The sequence below is a fragment of the Mytilus edulis genome, chromosome 9 (genome assembly GCF_963676685.1).
Source record: "Mytilus edulis chromosome 9, xbMytEdul2.2, whole genome shotgun sequence".
Classification (NCBI taxonomy): Eukaryota; Metazoa; Mollusca; class Bivalvia; order Mytilida; family Mytilidae; genus Mytilus; species Mytilus edulis.
This window is the reverse complement of record NC_092352.1, coordinates 70,915,706-70,933,123: the sequence shown is the minus strand read 5'-3', so window position 1 is coordinate 70,933,123 and position 17,418 is coordinate 70,915,706. Positions and strand designations below refer to the sequence as shown.

General features: G+C 32.7%; 2 protein-coding genes across 2 annotated transcripts in view; one reads left to right on the top strand and one right to left on the bottom strand.

Moving 5' to 3' along the window:
* LOC139488957 (U3 small nucleolar RNA-associated protein 6 homolog) overlaps positions 1-1,524 on the bottom strand; it is a 159,294-nt gene extending 157,770 nt beyond the window's left edge. Inside the window, exon 1 of the mRNA XM_071274944.1 lies at positions 1,322-1,524. Within this exon, the coding sequence (XP_071131045.1) occupies positions 1,322-1,413 (92 nt within the window). The 5' untranslated portion in view covers positions 1,414-1,524. The remainder of the gene's footprint in view (positions 1-1,321) is intronic.
* Positions 1,525-3,124: 1,600 nt separating this feature from the next.
* Positions 3,125-17,416, top strand: LOC139488964 (uncharacterized). The gene is made up of 6 exons (XM_071274955.1): positions 3,125-3,205; positions 12,342-12,386; positions 13,968-14,050; positions 15,504-15,572; positions 16,284-16,413; positions 17,293-17,416. The coding sequence occupies exons 1-6, from the start codon at positions 3,154-3,156 to the stop codon at positions 17,316-17,318; spliced, it is 405 nt and encodes a 134-aa protein (XP_071131056.1). The 5' UTR covers positions 3,125-3,153; the 3' UTR covers positions 17,319-17,416.
* The last annotated feature ends 2 nt before the right edge of the window (positions 17,417-17,418 follow it).

Below are 17,418 nucleotides of genomic sequence, written 5' to 3'. Positions count from 1 at the left end.
ATTAAAATTTTGAAAGCTTTGGTTGAACAGTTCATGCGTAAATGCACGGACTTGACTGGAAACGCCATTTTTCAATCTTTCAAGAACCATAACTCCTGAACGGTAATGGTCAAAATCGTCATTCTTGAACTTGACCTCCATTTTGTTGTCAGTAACAACATCTTAAAATTTTAAAAGCTTTGGATGAACGGTTCATGAGTAAATGCACGGACAACATTTGGTTGTCGCCCGCCCGCCCGAAATCAATTACCTCACTTTGACCAGAAACATTTCCTTATACCATGCATATCAATGAGACAATTTACTCTCTCTCATTTTTTAATGAGAAAAAAAAATAATGTTTGCATTTCATGCATTATAATCAAAAGTTCAAAATTCAAAACAAGGAAATGAATTTACATTAATAATTTTCAAATCAATGTTTTAGCTCTACCATGTCTACGTTTCAGGCTCAGTATTTTTTTGTTTATATGTACCTGTTTCAATTACATGTATTTTCAATTTAAAATCTAAAAGATATTAATGACAAAACATTCAGTATAATAAACATGATAAATTTAAAAACACACAGCTAAGAGATTGTTTCTCAACATGCTCTATGAAAATTACTGTCAACAACAAGAATTATAAGCGTAAAGAGTATATACATTTACAAAAAAATGTATCCCGTAAGTCATATATGTAACTTGTAGGCTTTTTATTTTCATTGGAAAATGTTGAAATAAAGTAAAAAGTTTATGACAAACTGTTAACTCTTTTTTTTCTTACATAACTGTCATAAATGTTAGAGGATGGGGTGCTATTTCCAATGAGACATTTTTTTTACTTTCCACCAAATACCAAATAATTTATGTTAAAGTTACCAACTTTTATTAAAGGCAGAGACATATAATACATTATTAGATGTATTATATGTCTCTGTTAAAGGTAACCAAAGTCCAAATGTGATTTTCTATGAAAATTGAAATGACTAAATGAACGAAAATAGTGAAAGAGTTTTAAATCCATTTATTCCATGAAAATGAAAAATTGAGTTTGAGGTACACTTTTATAATTATAGTCAATCCGTTTATTACACAGTTATATGCAGATGTATAGGCACCTAGCTGTCACTTTCATACATGTCATGTACATTTGTCAAAAACTCATATGTCTAGCGATCATAGTTTTCTTTGTACACCTGTGGTACTACATGACGATGAATATAAAAATACTAAAGAATCGTTGATATTAAACAGAGTCCTTAAATAAGCTGTCAGGCTGTTAGTCTGGTTGGAAATGCAAATTAGGCGTCTGCTTTTGGACGTTTTGACAGACCTACCTAGTTTCGATTCCAGTACAAATTCCTACTCTTTCCATTTGCTCCAACTCAGGGAGCATTTCCTCAATACTCTGTTGGACATATTCAGCCATTGTGACACTTCTGAACAGAAGCTGATTTTAAGAAATAACAGGTTAATGTCAGTGTTTACACCGTCCTTTTCAACACGTGCTTGTTTTTAAAAGACCGGAAGTTTCAATTGTAATAACCAAAAAAGGAAAGTCCGGAATAGACATGATATTTTCTCGGTTTTTCTCTTGCAATTTAACGTTTGACATTTTTGAACCCCATTTTTCGTATATAATAATTATATTTATCTGTTAACGAATTCAACAATTTATAAAATGTCAGTTGAATGCACATCTTTATTCAGATGGAAAACTGGAAAACTTAAAGAAGAATGTAGACTTTTTTTTATATTTTTAAAAGTTTTTAATATCTTGAAAATAAAATCTGTGATAAATAAGTAACATCAAAATTTTTCAAGTTAATCAGTTTTTCTTTAAAAACCACTGTATATACACATGTAGCTGGCAATTTTACAACCGCGACCATAATTCACAGTACCATGAGACAACATGTCGTCTGCAGTTTCCTCTACTAATTTCGATCACAATAGTAGGACCACGATGAAGAGAAATCTCAACATGCATCAGTTCTGTTTATTGAATAGTAAACTACACGCATGTACCAACATAAAAAGATACTGGTGGTTATAAAATTCGCTGTCTATGGGTAAAAAATGCCGGGATGATACTCAGTATTATATTTGGACTACTCAAGAATCAAGTTATGAATGCATCAGTCGGGGTGTTTTTACCTTTTAGTACCGTGTGGCAGGGAAGAGGGATATTGGTGAGGGCACATGGTAAAGTGCTATTTTCGTGCATCGTATTATGGCCTTTTTATTTCACGTTTTTTTTTTTTGTTATTGTTTTGACGTTTTATTTCTCGTTTTCTCGTGTTTGGTTCGATCAGAGACAATACAATATATTATGTATTATATGTCTCTGGTTCGATGTGTGTGCTTCGTGTTTCTCGGCCTTATTTATTTTCCGTGTTTCGCGTCGGTACTCCTAATTTCTCCTGCTTCGTCCCTAATTTTAATTAAATTTTAAAAGTAAACCAGTCTGTGAGAGACTAATTTAAAGTCAGCCCAGATATTGATTGCTCCCTTCATTTTTAGCCTTTTTCTCATGAATAATATTTTTTTCAAATCGGATGCAAATAGCGGACGCTAAAAGGTGATCACATGGTCTCCATGTTCTGTTGTGTCACAACTATAAATATCTAGTTTTATGACAATAAAGATTTGAATTGAATTGAAATAATAATGACTGCATGATCTCAAAGAACGGCTGAGTAATAACTTTTCTTACTTTTTTTCTTAATATAATATACGATTATATTTCTCGTGCTTCGTTTTTCCCGATTTTGATTTTTCGTGCAACGTATTTGCGATTTTTATTTCCGTGTTCAGTGTCCCCCTTTACCACCCTCATTGTTTACAAGTTACATCCTTTATTATTAACTTATTTTTTCAATTGTATTGGTTTCCTTTTACTTTTAGTTTAATCTTTTAATTATCATTGCACAAGCCATGAAAACTGATTGTCGCGATTGCATGGTTTTGCAAAGCCTTGTTGATATACTGCAGCATTATGTTTTCCACTAATCTTAGACAGACAGACAAAGGGAACATTTGCTGAAGGAAAACAACGACTTCGCCGGATCGAAAGCCGTCCATTATAATCGAGTGATAAGACAACGAAGAACTGTACTACTGTGACCTATTGTGACCCCTATAAAGATAATAACAAGACGTTGTATTCATGTTTACGTATGGCCATTTACAAATGAAGAATTTAATATCGATAAACATAGGCAAGTACTCTTTAAAATATTATAATGAACGTCACAGTGTAGATACTATTCTGTACGCTATCCGGAAGTCGCGATTTTCGAAGCGAGGATTTCAAACTGTCTAACAGAACGGTTTTGTTTTGGTGCTTTTTCTCATCATTTGTTTACTCCTATATCTATAAAGTGCTTTGCACATCTTAAATGTATGTATAACATCATAAATATGAGTAACTGTAACAAAAACATGCAGTAGAATATAAAATATTCGCGTGCATCACACCAACTTCATAGAAAAAGTGAAATCGATTGACAATTTTGCTCTCGTAGTACAAAGCAGAGAATCTTTTATTGCGAATATTTGCATCAGTTTACAGTAAAATATATACTGTTTCAATATTCCTACCGTATTTAAGTAGAATGTTCGTATTTCAAATAAAAAAATATGCTTTCCTTGAGGAACCCAAAATAAATTACTGTACGATCAGTCTAAAACTGACTGTATTCTAGTAGCGATTTCAGATTTTTTGTCTGTATGACCAGTCGTGATTTTGAAGAAAAAAACAGCAACAAATGGAAGTTTTTAACGACCTTGACTGAAAAACAACGGCAATTTGAAGGTATATACGTGTCTATGTGATATTATGATTGTGTCCATGGAACTATAACGTGTAATTTCTTTCATCAGACAATACAAATATATTTCTGATGATTTTTGTAGACGGCAAATTAATTTTTGTTCCGTCCGTCTTACTTAAAATCAAATGCCTAAAAAGCAATACATGATTCGCTTGTGGACTGTATTAGTGTGTCGTTGCAGTTATCTGTTTAACTATTACATTTTTAAAGACTATTTACACCGTCTACCGTTGATCAATTGGTGATTACATACATCAAGCCTGTCTCTTTTAAAATGACAAAAAATAGATAGAGAAAGCTTTGTTAAAAAACTTTAGGTATTGAGGAAAGAATTAACGAAATTATACCCCGCCACTTCTATAGTCCATGTTTTGGAAAAAAATAAACCACCAGAAAAACTAAATTATAGGTGCACAGAGGCATCATTTAAGAACGAATATGAGAAAGTTTTATTAATACTAGTATATGGTAAGTTTTTGAAAGTTGCGTAAAGTAAGCGGGTACCACCCAATAAGGTAATGGAAAAGTCCATATCATGGAAATAAAAAACTAATGATTTTTCGAAAGACCAAAATAAGAGGTACACAATTGAATTAAATGATAAGGAATCTGAAAAAAAAAGATTCATTAAGTTATGACAAGTGTCTGAAGGAAGTTGTGGATATAAAATAGGTACGCTTAATATAAGGTTATGACAAAGTCCGTATTTACGATAGAGAAACATCAAAAATATTTTTACAAAATATTCGAAATAGAAGGTCCATACATACATTAATATATTACAAATGGAGCAATTTTAGAAAAGTTTAACAATTGGTTTTGGAGGTCACGGTTGGAAATATCTGATGGGAGCCCCCATATAATGCAATATTCAAGTCCGTATCTTATATAAAGAGACCCCATAAAATATTCTTAATAAAATCAGAAATACATTCCTTTTTTTATATAAATAAGGCCGTTAATTTTCTCGTTTGAATTGTTTTACATTGTCATTTCGGGCCTTTTTATAGCCGACTCTGTGGTATTGGCTTTGCTTATTGTTGAAGGCCATACGGTGACCTACATTTGTTAATATCACGGTGTCATTTTGATCTCTTGTGAACGGTTGTCTCATTGGCAATCATACCGCATCTTCTTTTTTATATTTTTTATATGTATGATACCACTGTGTATCATCGCCACCGGAAATTGGGTACTAACGAAGCGGAGAGAAATAGAAAAAAAAGTAAACAAGTTAAGAATTCATCCAATTTAAAGCATTTCCACTCATTTGATGAGGGTGCCGCTTAAGAAATGATTTTCTGATATATAATTCTTTAAATTATTAGGCCGATAAGAACAAAATTAATTCAAGATTTTGTGTAATACCCCAAAACTTGCCACTTAGTACCGGAAAATTTCGAGGTCGATCGTCCTCTGTCGCTCCATTCTCAAGATATTGAACTGTTTTTCATTATTTTTCTAGACACATTTTTAGATTATTATAGTGTGGCATTATATTTACTGAAATTTGTTGTCAAAAACATGTTTTTTAAAGAATATGGACAAAAACATTGTTTGTTTGTTGTACGGCGAATTGCAGGACGTTGTACGGCGAATTGCAAAATAACAACTTTTGTGTGTACGGCGTCTTGCAATATATCATATTTTTAAGAGGAAATTAATCACTGTTTAGATAAAATCAAGTGACGATATTTTGTTGATATCAAAGCTTTACAGGCTTATAAATATACAAAATGTCCAACTTATCAAATATTATTAAATACATGCCGTTAATTCAGTTCAGAAGGCCTCTGTTGCGTTCCGCTTTTCGATTTTGTACAAAAAGGTTTTTTCAACCATATTATCCTAAATACATTTATATATCGTTATACTACTAGCGACTGTTGTCTTTTTGTTTTAGTGTAAATTCAATAAAATAAACCGTCCATTCATCGTTTGTTGGTGCTAGCTTTAAAAAACAGTGGAGATGTGGTATGATAGCAAATAAGATAACTATCCATCAGGATAAAATAAAGTATATGCTATCGTACGGCCTTCAACAACGAAAACTCCTACGAAAACTCGTACCTTATATAGCTGAGACTACTATAACAGTTATAATAGTCTCAGCTTGTAGTCTCAGCTTGTAGTCGGCTATAAAAAGCACTGACAGAAAAATGTGGAAGGACTCAACAAGAAAACTAACGGCCTTACTTATATACAGTGTAACACTGAAACAATTTATGAAAACAACAAATAAGATAGAGATGAAGCAACGAAAATCACCGAACCACAGGATCGAAAATTCGGACAGACAACATTAAGAAAATACTTTGTTTTCATCGAAAGTAAGGAGAAAAAAATCGTGAATTGCATTTCGAATTAATTTTCTTGTCTGTTTCTTTTTGAAAATATATAATTTGTATACATCTTAAATGCTGTGAAGCAAATGGTATTTCTATCTAATGCATTTTATCTAATGCATAATTAGATGGGGGGGGGGGGGGGGGGGGGGGGGGGGGGGGGGGGGTCCGTTAACATGTTAACAACACCTCGATTTTGGCAAAAACTGTTAACAACAAATTTTAAATGCTGATAAGAGTTAACAGCAACTTTAATTTACTTTTTCCAAACGAACTCAAAAGCAATGTATACAAAAGTTTGAAAACCACTGTACAAAGTCGCAGAAATGCCAAGCTCCATAAGGAATCTTATATAAAGCTGACTAATTTTCAGAAGACACACGCAAGTACCATATTTTTTTATTGACACATGGACAGACAATTGAACGGATGGAAAAACAGACGGAGTGATTGACTCCAAGAAAAAGGACTATGTCATGAATAATCGAAAATGCTTCAAAAAGCAAAAGGGAGGCTTCTTCTGGTTATGTATATTGTTGAGTAAATGTTTTATGTCAATCAGTCGTAGCAACTTGGGTTATCGTCATGACGTAGGAAAGTAAAACACACAGAATGAGTGAATACTATAGGGCGGGGCTCTTATAAATTATGGTTACATCTCAGTCAGGGTTTTTCATACGACTCATTGCTTACATGATTTTATTAAAAGGAATTACATCTCCAAGTCCTAATTAAGAACTGAGAGCTGAAATAAAAATCTCCATCTTTACATTTCTGAAGTCTTAGACTAGCAATTTGACATCAATTTGAGAACCAAGTCCTCATTTTTCGGCCTCTTCTACCAGGCCACACTGTTCAGTTATTTTACGAATTGCAAATTGAAAAGGTACTTTATTTTTCACAATTCCGTCCAGGTACTCTGGGTCAATATAACTTATCAAACATTTCATATACATCTCAATTATTTTCATCATAGGACTGACCAGTGTTTCAGCTGGATAAGAAGTGGCCTTTCCTTTTAACGTTTTGGATACATTACAAATAGAAGCCAGCTATAACTACATTGGTTAGACGTATAAAGAGGGGCATGAGATATCCCTAAACATGTTTAACACTGCCGCATTTGTTGCACCTGCATTTCCGTAACCTTTGCTACATTTGTATATAGTCTTGTATTTATTTCATTTTTTAAATTTTGGTTCATTTATATGTTTCAAGAACAAACATTGAACTTCTACCCCCTTTTTGTAGTTAAATGATTGCTCACTTAGGAGACAGCTTCAGGTATATCAATACACAAGTACAAGTTTAGTTTCGCATTATAGCCATGGTGAATTTTCTAAATATGAAAGTTTTTGTACAATTGAATTGATTTTGGATATTTGGATAATAGTATATCCTTCCTAGTGGGTTTATATGAACATTTAGATTGTTTTTAGCATGTTTTATAAGCCATTTTTCAGTTTGAACGTCCATACGTTCCTACCCGTACCGCCATAGATTTAGAAATTTTGTAATGTTTTTCAACAAAGATTTGACGCTCGATCTTTTCAATTCAATTTTATGGAAAAAACAGCAGAAATGCATATGATGTTTTTTTTACCTTTTGATAGATATATGTCTATGGTTTCAGGAAAGGTATCACTCTTATTGATTGAAATTTTCCTTCGGACCAAATTTTTGAGATCTTTGTGACATGTTCAACCCCCTATTTTGCAATATTTGGTATCAAATAAATGCTGGTTGTTGCCATGGTTACACAAAAAAAAAGATTATATTACACCATTATTACTATTGGAAATCAAATTTATGGACGATTCTCTTTCCATAAATATACACATGCATAACTCAAATAGTAAGCCTTATTTATTAGGAAGGAAGGGAAAGAGGGTGTTTAAAAATTATGAGTGTTAATTCTAAGTTTTTTGTCCTATCTGTGAATTAACACCACACCCTAGTGCATAATTTTCTCGTTGCGTTGGGTTGTTTCTTCTATATATTTGGTCGGGCTTCTGTTTATCTGACATTTTCCTCATTTCCATTCTCAATTTTATCAAGGATTTACTATACTCAAATATTTTTTAAAGATATGTACAGTTACATATATGCTGTTTGTCACTCCTTTGTGAAAGCAACAGAGATGGACAGCAAATTTTAATGTGATTCTTGTAAATAACAGTTAACAAATAAACAGTTAACAACATTGCAAATTTTAACAAAACAGATTACAAACAGTGGGTTAAAAACAGTTAACAGTTTTTAAAATTTATCAGTGAAATAACAATTTAAAACAAATTAAAACCTTGAAAAGGACAAAAACAGTTGAACATAAAAGGGTACCCCACCCCCCTTAAATATTTGAACTTAATACTTCATTTTCTTTGAAAGGACGGTAAATAACTATTCTATAATTAGCAAGTTGCCATACAGTTGAAAACAAGTTGCCATACAGTAAATTTGTCAACACGAGCAAGTTGCCGTACACTAGACTTTATTTCTTATGGTCTATATTCTTTAAAATACATCTTTTTGACAACAAATTTCAGTAAATATGATGCCACACTATAATAATCTAAAAACGTGTTTGGAAAAATAATGAAAAACAGTTCAATATCTTCAGAATGGGGCGACAGAGGACCGTATCGACCTCGACATTTTCCGGTACTAAGTGGCAAGTTTTGGAGTATTACACAAAATCTTGAATTAATTTTGTACTTATCGGCTTAATAATTTAAAGAATTATATATCAGAAAATCAATTCTTAAGCGGCATCCTCATCAAATGAGTAGAAATGCTTTAAATTGGATGAATTCTTAACTTGTTTACTTTTTTTTCTATTTCTCTCCGCTTCGTTAGTACCCAATTTCCGGTGGCGATGATACACAGTGGATACGGAATCCGAGAAAAAAATAATTAATAGTTATACCAGTGACGGATTCAAGAAAATTGGGATCCGGAGGTTTGAAACTCCTTTTTTTTAACTTTCAATGCATTTGTATGGGAACATATATTTGGAATCCTCTTTTCTCCTGGATTGGACCCCCTCTCCATTTAAAAATGTCTGGAAACACCAATGTATATTAAGTGGTGTATGTGGAGATGCGCTTGCAAAACCGGCGAAACATGTTGTACCGGTCCAACGGACGAACGGAAAGACGGACTTCATTATCACTATAAACCATCGCCTCACAAAGTGGTGTACAATTGAGTGTGAAAGAGACAGATCTACATCCAAAACAAAGTGAAGGAACTGTGATCAATTATAGGCTACAGTACGGCCTCGAATGTTTGTAAATTCATGCATTTTTATATAGTAACTATTAAATCTGTGTGTTTGTACAATTTTAAGTAAAACGGAGGACATTTCTCAAACTTCTATAAACAAACAAACCTTTTTCTTATTTCAGCCACATTCAAACATCCTTATACTTAATGTAGTAAGTCGAGTACACCCTATCAAGCTAAAACATGTTTGAAAAGTTTACAGGATGTGAATTTATTAAAATATATTTGTGTTATTTAGAAAAATGACATCTTCTAATGTATCGTAAATAACTTTGAAATCACTACTAGAATACAGTGAAATAACGACTGATCATACAGTTTCAAAATATACAAGCGAGACTGATCGTACAGTGAGAAATTCAAACAAGTGTAATTTTCTTATTTCTGGCTTCAAAGATCTGGCTGAAACTTTTACCACCACTTTAAATACACTTTATCTAGTAAATTAAGTCTGGATTTTACGTTAATTTGTACAGTAAGAGTGCAAAAAGATTGTTTTTAGGTTCACCAACTGATTTTCCTTAGTGATGCACTTGAAAATCTCTTAATTAAGGCAAAGATACGAATAATGAATGTGCTAAATTTAATTATAAACCATTTGTGAGTATCGATGTCAGCTGAATTAATCATTAAGCAATGTACAGATGAACATCTTACCGTTTAATATAGTATATCCGACAAATTTAAAATGTGATCCAAAAAGTTCTCGCTTCGAAAATCGCGACTTCCGGAAAGCGTACAGAATAGTATCTACACTGTGAACGTGGTTGTCTTCAATTCAGACTAGATATATAACTATCTTTGATGTTGGTTTTTCGTAAGATTTTCATTGGTGTTGCATGGTTGGTGTGGTCATATGTAAAGTCCAATATTTAATTATGTGGAATTTACAGTTTAACACTTATGAACAACACCAACAAACGACAACCACTGAACAGCAGGCTCATGACTTAGCAAATGCACCGGGTTAATAAATGTTGTAGCAGGCACCAACCTTCACCTTAACCTAAGACAAGTAGTGTAACATTAAAATATAAAAAGACAATTGATATTGTTTTTTTTATGAATACATGGAGATTAAAAGGCAACCTATAGTCTTATTTAAAACAGCACATGGGAATCTGTGTAATAAATATGCCAAATTTTGTATTGTTTCTAGTCTGCACAAGTTGTAAATAAAGCAAGCAATTTTTAGATATGAAATACGATAACTACTGACAGCATGGTTCCTGGCTTGGTATAGAAAAGAATAGAATATTTAACAAATAAGGATCTCAGTAGGACATATAGCATATAAACAATATTTTTATAAGCATCAACATATGCAACCATACAATAAATCCTAACCTAAAGGATAAGCAGATCCTTCAACATGTTGAGCAGAATCTGCTTATCCTTCTGGAGCACCTAAGATCACCCCCAGTTTTTGGTTGGTTTCTAGTTGCTTAGTCTTAAGTTTTCTATGGTCATGATGGTGTGTCTTGTGTACTATAGTTTGTCTGCTTGTCTTTTTCCTTTTTAAGCCATGGCTTTGTCAGTTTATTTTTGATCTATGAGTTTGAATAACCCTCTGGTATCTTTCGCCCCTCTTTTAATATATAACAGTGAACTTTCCTTAGTCTAAGAGAGTTTGGTAGATTCCCTGTATACCTTTTTTCATTTCACCATGTTCATGGGTGGGGGCGCTCGCTATTATCTCAATAACGTATACTCCTCATCTTATATTTATGACGAAAACATATTTATATCTATGACTTGTGCCTTTTATACTTGCATGAAGACCCATTGGTATCCTTTGGCTGTTTTACGCTGTTTGGTCTGGTTTTTGTCTCCTCGACATATTCTCCATTTCCATTTTTCATTTTGGTGTATGGTTTACGAGTCCAAGAGATAATTATATACATTTAATATTTTTTGGATATTTTTAGATACACAAACAATTTAATAGATCCTTACATTAAATTGAATGATTTTGATACACTTATGGTTGATTTTTTAATTGTTAGTGTTTAACACAACTTTCAGCACTTCAGTGATAGTCAGTTTTATTGTTATTCTGTAAACATTTAATTTTCACCCCTTTTTTCTCTAATCTTCATTAAATTAACCCCCTTTTTTCTCTAATCTTCAAAAAATTATACCAATCTTCATTTTTTTTGCCCATTATTCTTTAATCTTCATTTTTAAGGGCAATATTCTTTAATCATTTAACCCCATCCAAACCCTCCTAAAAACTAAGTATACTATAAGGAATATCATGACGTTCAGTGGTTGTCGTCTGCTTATGTGGTTCATAAGTGTTTCTCGTTTATATATAGACTAGACTGTTGATTTTTCCGTTTGAATGGTTTTACACTAGTAATTTTTTGGACCCTTTATAACTTACTATTCGGTGTGAGCCAAGGCTCCGTGTTGAAGGCCGTACCTTGAACTATAATGGTTTACCTATATAAATTGTTATTTGGATGTAGAGTTGTCTCATTGGCACTCATACCACATCTTCCTTTATCTATATAGTCAATTTAGATGGCCGTCCAACCCACCTGCCACATTTGGGTTCGAACTCACAACCTCGGTGTTGACATGCCAGTAATGCAGTAGATAAACTTCTAAGACCACTGGGCCACAGAGGCCCTTGACACTATGAAGAATGATACAGCTTATGATTTTATGGTATATTCTACCGAAAATGTAACAATTCAGTTTACCTAGCTCTATTTTGTAAACAGGCAAGTATCTAGAGTACCCACACTTTTTAAAAGCCGGAATGCTAATTAAAATATTAATTTAGGTTCTTTTAGTCTTTAAAAAGAAAGTAGATTTGTATTGTTATAGTTTTGTATGTTAAAAGAATCTTCATGTTTCAACTTTCAATTCATTTTTTTTTGTAGTTGTGGTCCTAGCTCTGGTTTACGGAACAGACGATACAGTTGCAGGTACTGTATTTCGGGTCTCTATATCAAACAATACTATTAAGAGGAGAAAAGGGAAGTAATCCAAGTGACAGTATAACAAATGCAGACACCAACAAATAACAAAAGGACTACCAGACAAAAGTCCAGTATACAATATTAAATTGAAAACCAAAGAGACAGCAATACCTGGGACTATTATTCTAACGTTTGTAAAATAGTCCCTGGCAACACTAACAAACTATATAAAAAGTAAAATTATAAGCACTTTATAATCAAGTTAATCGTGTGTCTCTGAAGCGTTTTCTGTATATTATATAACTTTTTTTTTGTCGTTGGGTTTCTTTGTTTTACACGTATAAACCATATATACTTTCTTAAATCTATCTTCATCGGGTAATAGTGAAGAAACTAGTGCATATTGATAAAATATAGATGAGAGGTATAAGTCAATGAAATCCTTTTTGTCCACAAACGGTCGGACTCAACAATAGACAGGCGATATTGGCAAACTAGAAATTCCTATCCATTCCCGTTGCCAAATATTAAGCACTAGTGATTCAAAGAAACATTGATACATTTCACATTTTATACATATATATGTATATTTTAAATGCATGTATGTAATCATATAAAACAGCGAGTGATTTTGATATTTTGATAATAAGACTGTTCACCGGGTTTGTACCGACATAATCATCACGACAGATGCAGCATGTGGAGCAGGATCTCGTTATCCTTCATGACCATTTGATCCCACCCCTGGTAATTGTGTTAGTGTTACTCAGTCCGGTTTTTATGTTGTGTTTTGTACGCTATTTGTGTTTTTTTTTTTTGTTGTTTTTTTTGTTTTTTTTCTTGCTATGACATTATTGGGCAAAAAAAAAGTATGTATGTTTACTGTACCCCTACCTATCACCTACCCCGAAGTTTTTTTTGGCCAATTTTGATTAAGCACTGTTAAAGTCACAATGTTGCTCCCATAGACTCAATGTAAAAAAATCCCTTCCGGCTACCCTGTTTTTTTCCAGCATGTGACAGTAAACACACATGCTCTTTTGTTTGGCCTTGTCAATTTAAAAATAAGTAAATGTGGTTAAGTTGCCAATGAGACACCTATTTTAAGTTGTTTTTATGCCATTACATTATTTTCAATATAAAACAAGGAGATGTGGTATGATTACCAATGAGGCACCTACCTATCCACCAGAGTTCAAATGAAGTCGATATAAGCAATTATATATACACTAGATCGTATATACTATCAGTATGTTACCACTTAATTGGTTTGAATATATTTAGCCTGTCTTAAATGATATTTTCTGATATGTGTATATTTGGTCTTCCTGTAGCAATGCTTCCCCGGATATGACTTTCGATATACTTTGGATTCATTTACATTCGTGGGTACTAATTTTCGTGGATAAAAAAAACCTTACATTTTCGTGGATATTTAATTTCGTGGTCTACATACAGCATTATAAAAAATTTGAACATTTAATTTCGTGGTTCACCTATGTCCACGAAATCAACGAAAATTGGTATCCAACGAATATTAATGAATCCACATTATACGTTCTAATCAAAATACATCTTTTTCTACAGTAACAGCACCAGTGTGTTCTGACTGTGCAAACGTTGATCACCCATGGAATTGTCATAAATCAGTCAGGTGTCAAGCTAATGACGTAAGTCTAAATTGGGGTCAAGAACAGGTGAATTACAGGTAGATGTAACAAAACGCCCAGGTAGATATCAAGATCCAGTCCTTAAGAGGACCCCATAATCCCTAATGTTGTTTTAGTCTAATTACCAAATGTTGGAGAAACGTGACCACACCCATATAGGTACTTGGGGACAGGACAAATATTCTTTTATAGATCTCACCCTTATTTTCCAAATTCCGTTATTTTCTTTAATTTCGAGCTCTACTGTATTATATGAATATAGATATACTTTCAATAAGTTGTATTTGTTATTTTTATCAATTCCAAATTTACTATGGATGATCACAGCGGTAACTGGGATACACTCTATATAATATGTCAGTAACCGCTGTGAATACTAAATAAATTTAGAATTGATAGTAAATAGCAAATACAACTTATTTGTAGTATATTCATGTTCATAAAATTGAAATTAATGATAAAAAAACCAAGAAAGCAAACATAATGGATTTTGAACAAAAAGGGGGAGGCTAAAAAATTGTCTTGTCCCAAAGTACATATATAAAACATGACGGACATAATGTAATTTAATGGAAAACTCTGCCCAATCATATGTTTTAGTATAAAGCAATTATTATTTGGTTTCTCCACTGACTGAAAAGACTTGATAAATGTTCAGGTCAATTTGAAGTTTTAAAAATGCTAAATCCTAGGTACAATGATATCGATATAAACGCTAGTTAGCATTTTCTATATTGCGATTCTTTATGTTTATTGAAATGCTTTCTTCTTTCGGATATTTCTTTCGAAATGATACTTAAAAGGAAATTTATGGGAGGAATAGAAAAAAACACAATTTGGAAGTATATTTTCTAAAAATCAGGAGACCTTTATTGGTTAACTGCAAACTGACATCTATGAGGGTCTTACTCTAGAGGGTGTAGGTGGGGAGGGGGTTATAGAATATAGAATAACAGCAAACTTGTGCAGAATAAAAGTTGATAAAAAAAATAAAGTATATAGTGAAAATTGCATTACAAATTTAGAATAGAAAATAATAGGGTGTTGAAAAAAAAAGGAATCGAGAATATACATTTATTTTATTTAGAATATAAAAATCAGAAGATGTGGTATGATTGCCAATGTGACACTGTCCCGAAATGACAAATGTAAAACAATTCAAACGAGAAAACGTACAAGCCTGCTTATCGTACAAAGTAAACACATATCAAATAAGATACACAGCAACAAACATCATCACTGAATAACAGGCTCCTGCCATAACTCCTTTTTAATCAATAGTTCTTCTTTTAATTACAACTTCTTTTAATGAATTCTATCTACATGTATACTAGTAAGTATTATCAAAATTAATAGTAATAACATGGTCAAAAGTTTCCTAGCTCTCCTAGAAAATTCTGTCGTAGTCCTTCTTTTTGGGCGATATTATAGAAATAATTATATATATCAACAGGTGTGTTATGTTAATGTATTTCTACACCAAGGAGCAGTACTTTACACACTAGGATGTCAGAGGAAGCAGGTGAGTATTCATATGCAGTTTTAACAATATTTTCATTGGTTGAAATCATTCCACGTGATGTTCAACAAAACTTCATATTCCCCTCTGAACGTCTGGACTTTCTTGTGTTCAGAAGGCAAAAAAGTATAGGCAGTGGAACATTTACTTCACCCGATTTAGGGAGATGTGCAGATTTGCCCCCCTACATATCTCCCTAAGGCACAGAAAATAAAAGTATAATATCCCAGTGTAAATACAGCTTCAAATTATCAACGTCATCAGTGACTAACACATGTTTTGCAAACTTTACCATACAATAAAAAAAAGAAGTTATTAGATCTTATTACATAGACATTGTTAAATATTATCCCCTGTAGAAGAAAGAAATGAGGCTTCTCATGGGGGTGTCCAGTAATCACATAATCACATGTTTGCCATTATATTCACATAATCACTTTATTTGTTTAAAGAAAATAGTCCTAGATTATCAGATAATCAAATAATCATGAAATATTGGGTATGATAATCAAATGATCACTAGAAAAACGTCAAAGTAGTCACATATTAAAAAATACACCATAAGGAGGTTCACCTAACCGGGACTATGTTCACCAGGCAGCAAACTTGCAATAACCATATAATAAAAACTGATATTGCTGTCTCAAATCCAAACACCAAGCTCTTTTGTAGATTTCTTTCTTTGTTTGTTTTTATTTTCTCTTTTATTTACAGATCTGTTTAGAGTTCATAAATCATGCCGGTCCAAATATAGGAAAACGTATTGCTGATGCTGATTTCTGCTTCGCCTGCTGTATTGACGACATGTGTACCAGAATAACGTCATGTTATCAGCTAAGACAACGTGAGATTTATATTTAACTATGGCAACACTTAAACATAATTCATTGTTTGATGCTGCATACCCGTGTCTTGTAAGATGTGTAGGTAGGGATTTTTTCTGTGGCTAACAAAATAACTTGCATGTTTAAGCAAGAAAATGAGTAGGGTAAACATGTTCAATAAAGAATATTGAAACGATTTCTGGAATACATTTTATTCGGAAAGCCTGCTTTTTATGTGGATAGAAAGGCAACATTGAAAAAAATCTTATTTCTTGTTTGGCCTAATTCACTTTATTTAATAAATAGTAAAACAAAGAGTACAAATAAATTATTTTTGAACAGTGCAACACACTTGTTTATTCTTTGACGCCTTAAATAAGTGTTCTTAACCATGGCCCCCATCGTTCATTTTGATTGTCTTTGAATTGGCATAGTTGAAACATATAGACTGCGAAAAGACACCAAAGTGACTCATGTATCGTAAAAGATCAACCACGAGTAAAATGATGAACATTGTTGGCCAGATGGTGAATCGATTATTAAGAATAGCCATCAAAAAAATGTTTAATTGTTATATAGAGGTACAGTGGGAGGAATGAGATCTCACAAAACATATTTAACCCCACTGCATTGTAAATAGCGCATGTCCCAATTCAGGAGCCTCTAACCTTTGTTAGTCTTTTATGTTTGTTTTTAATATAAGTTCATTTATGTGTTTTGAAGATCTATTTGTGGACTGTTTTCTGCTCTTTAGTCGAGTTGTCTCTTTGACATATTCCCCATTTCCATTCTCAATTTTATAATATGTAGTTTTGTATATATTGTAGTATGAAAAAAATATGTGGTCACAACTTTGCTAGTTTTAGTTTCATCTTATTGTCTTTTCTTTTCTTTTTCAGAAATGAATGCAACGATGTTCCAGTGAGCCCAATCAGCTAGGATCTGACCCGTCGGTTGTTTCATGAATAAAACTATGAAGAATGCACTTTCTTTAAACTGAGTAAAACAAGATCATGAATCTTCTG

What these genes read in the sequence shown, in the direction of transcription:
- LOC139488964 (XM_071274955.1), top strand. Translation starts at nt 3,154, where the DNA reads ATGTTTACGTATGGCCATTTACAAATGAAGAATTTAATATCGATAAAC. An exon ending in AACAGACGATACAGTTGCAG is followed by an intron (nt 12,387 to 13,967) that starts GTACTGTATTTC and finishes CTTTTTCTACAG; the next exon opens with TAACAGCACCAGTGTGTTCT. An exon ending in ATGTTATCAGCTAAGACAAC is followed by an intron (nt 16,414 to 17,292) that starts GTGAGATTTATA and finishes TTTCTTTTTCAG; the next exon opens with AAATGAATGCAACGATGTTC.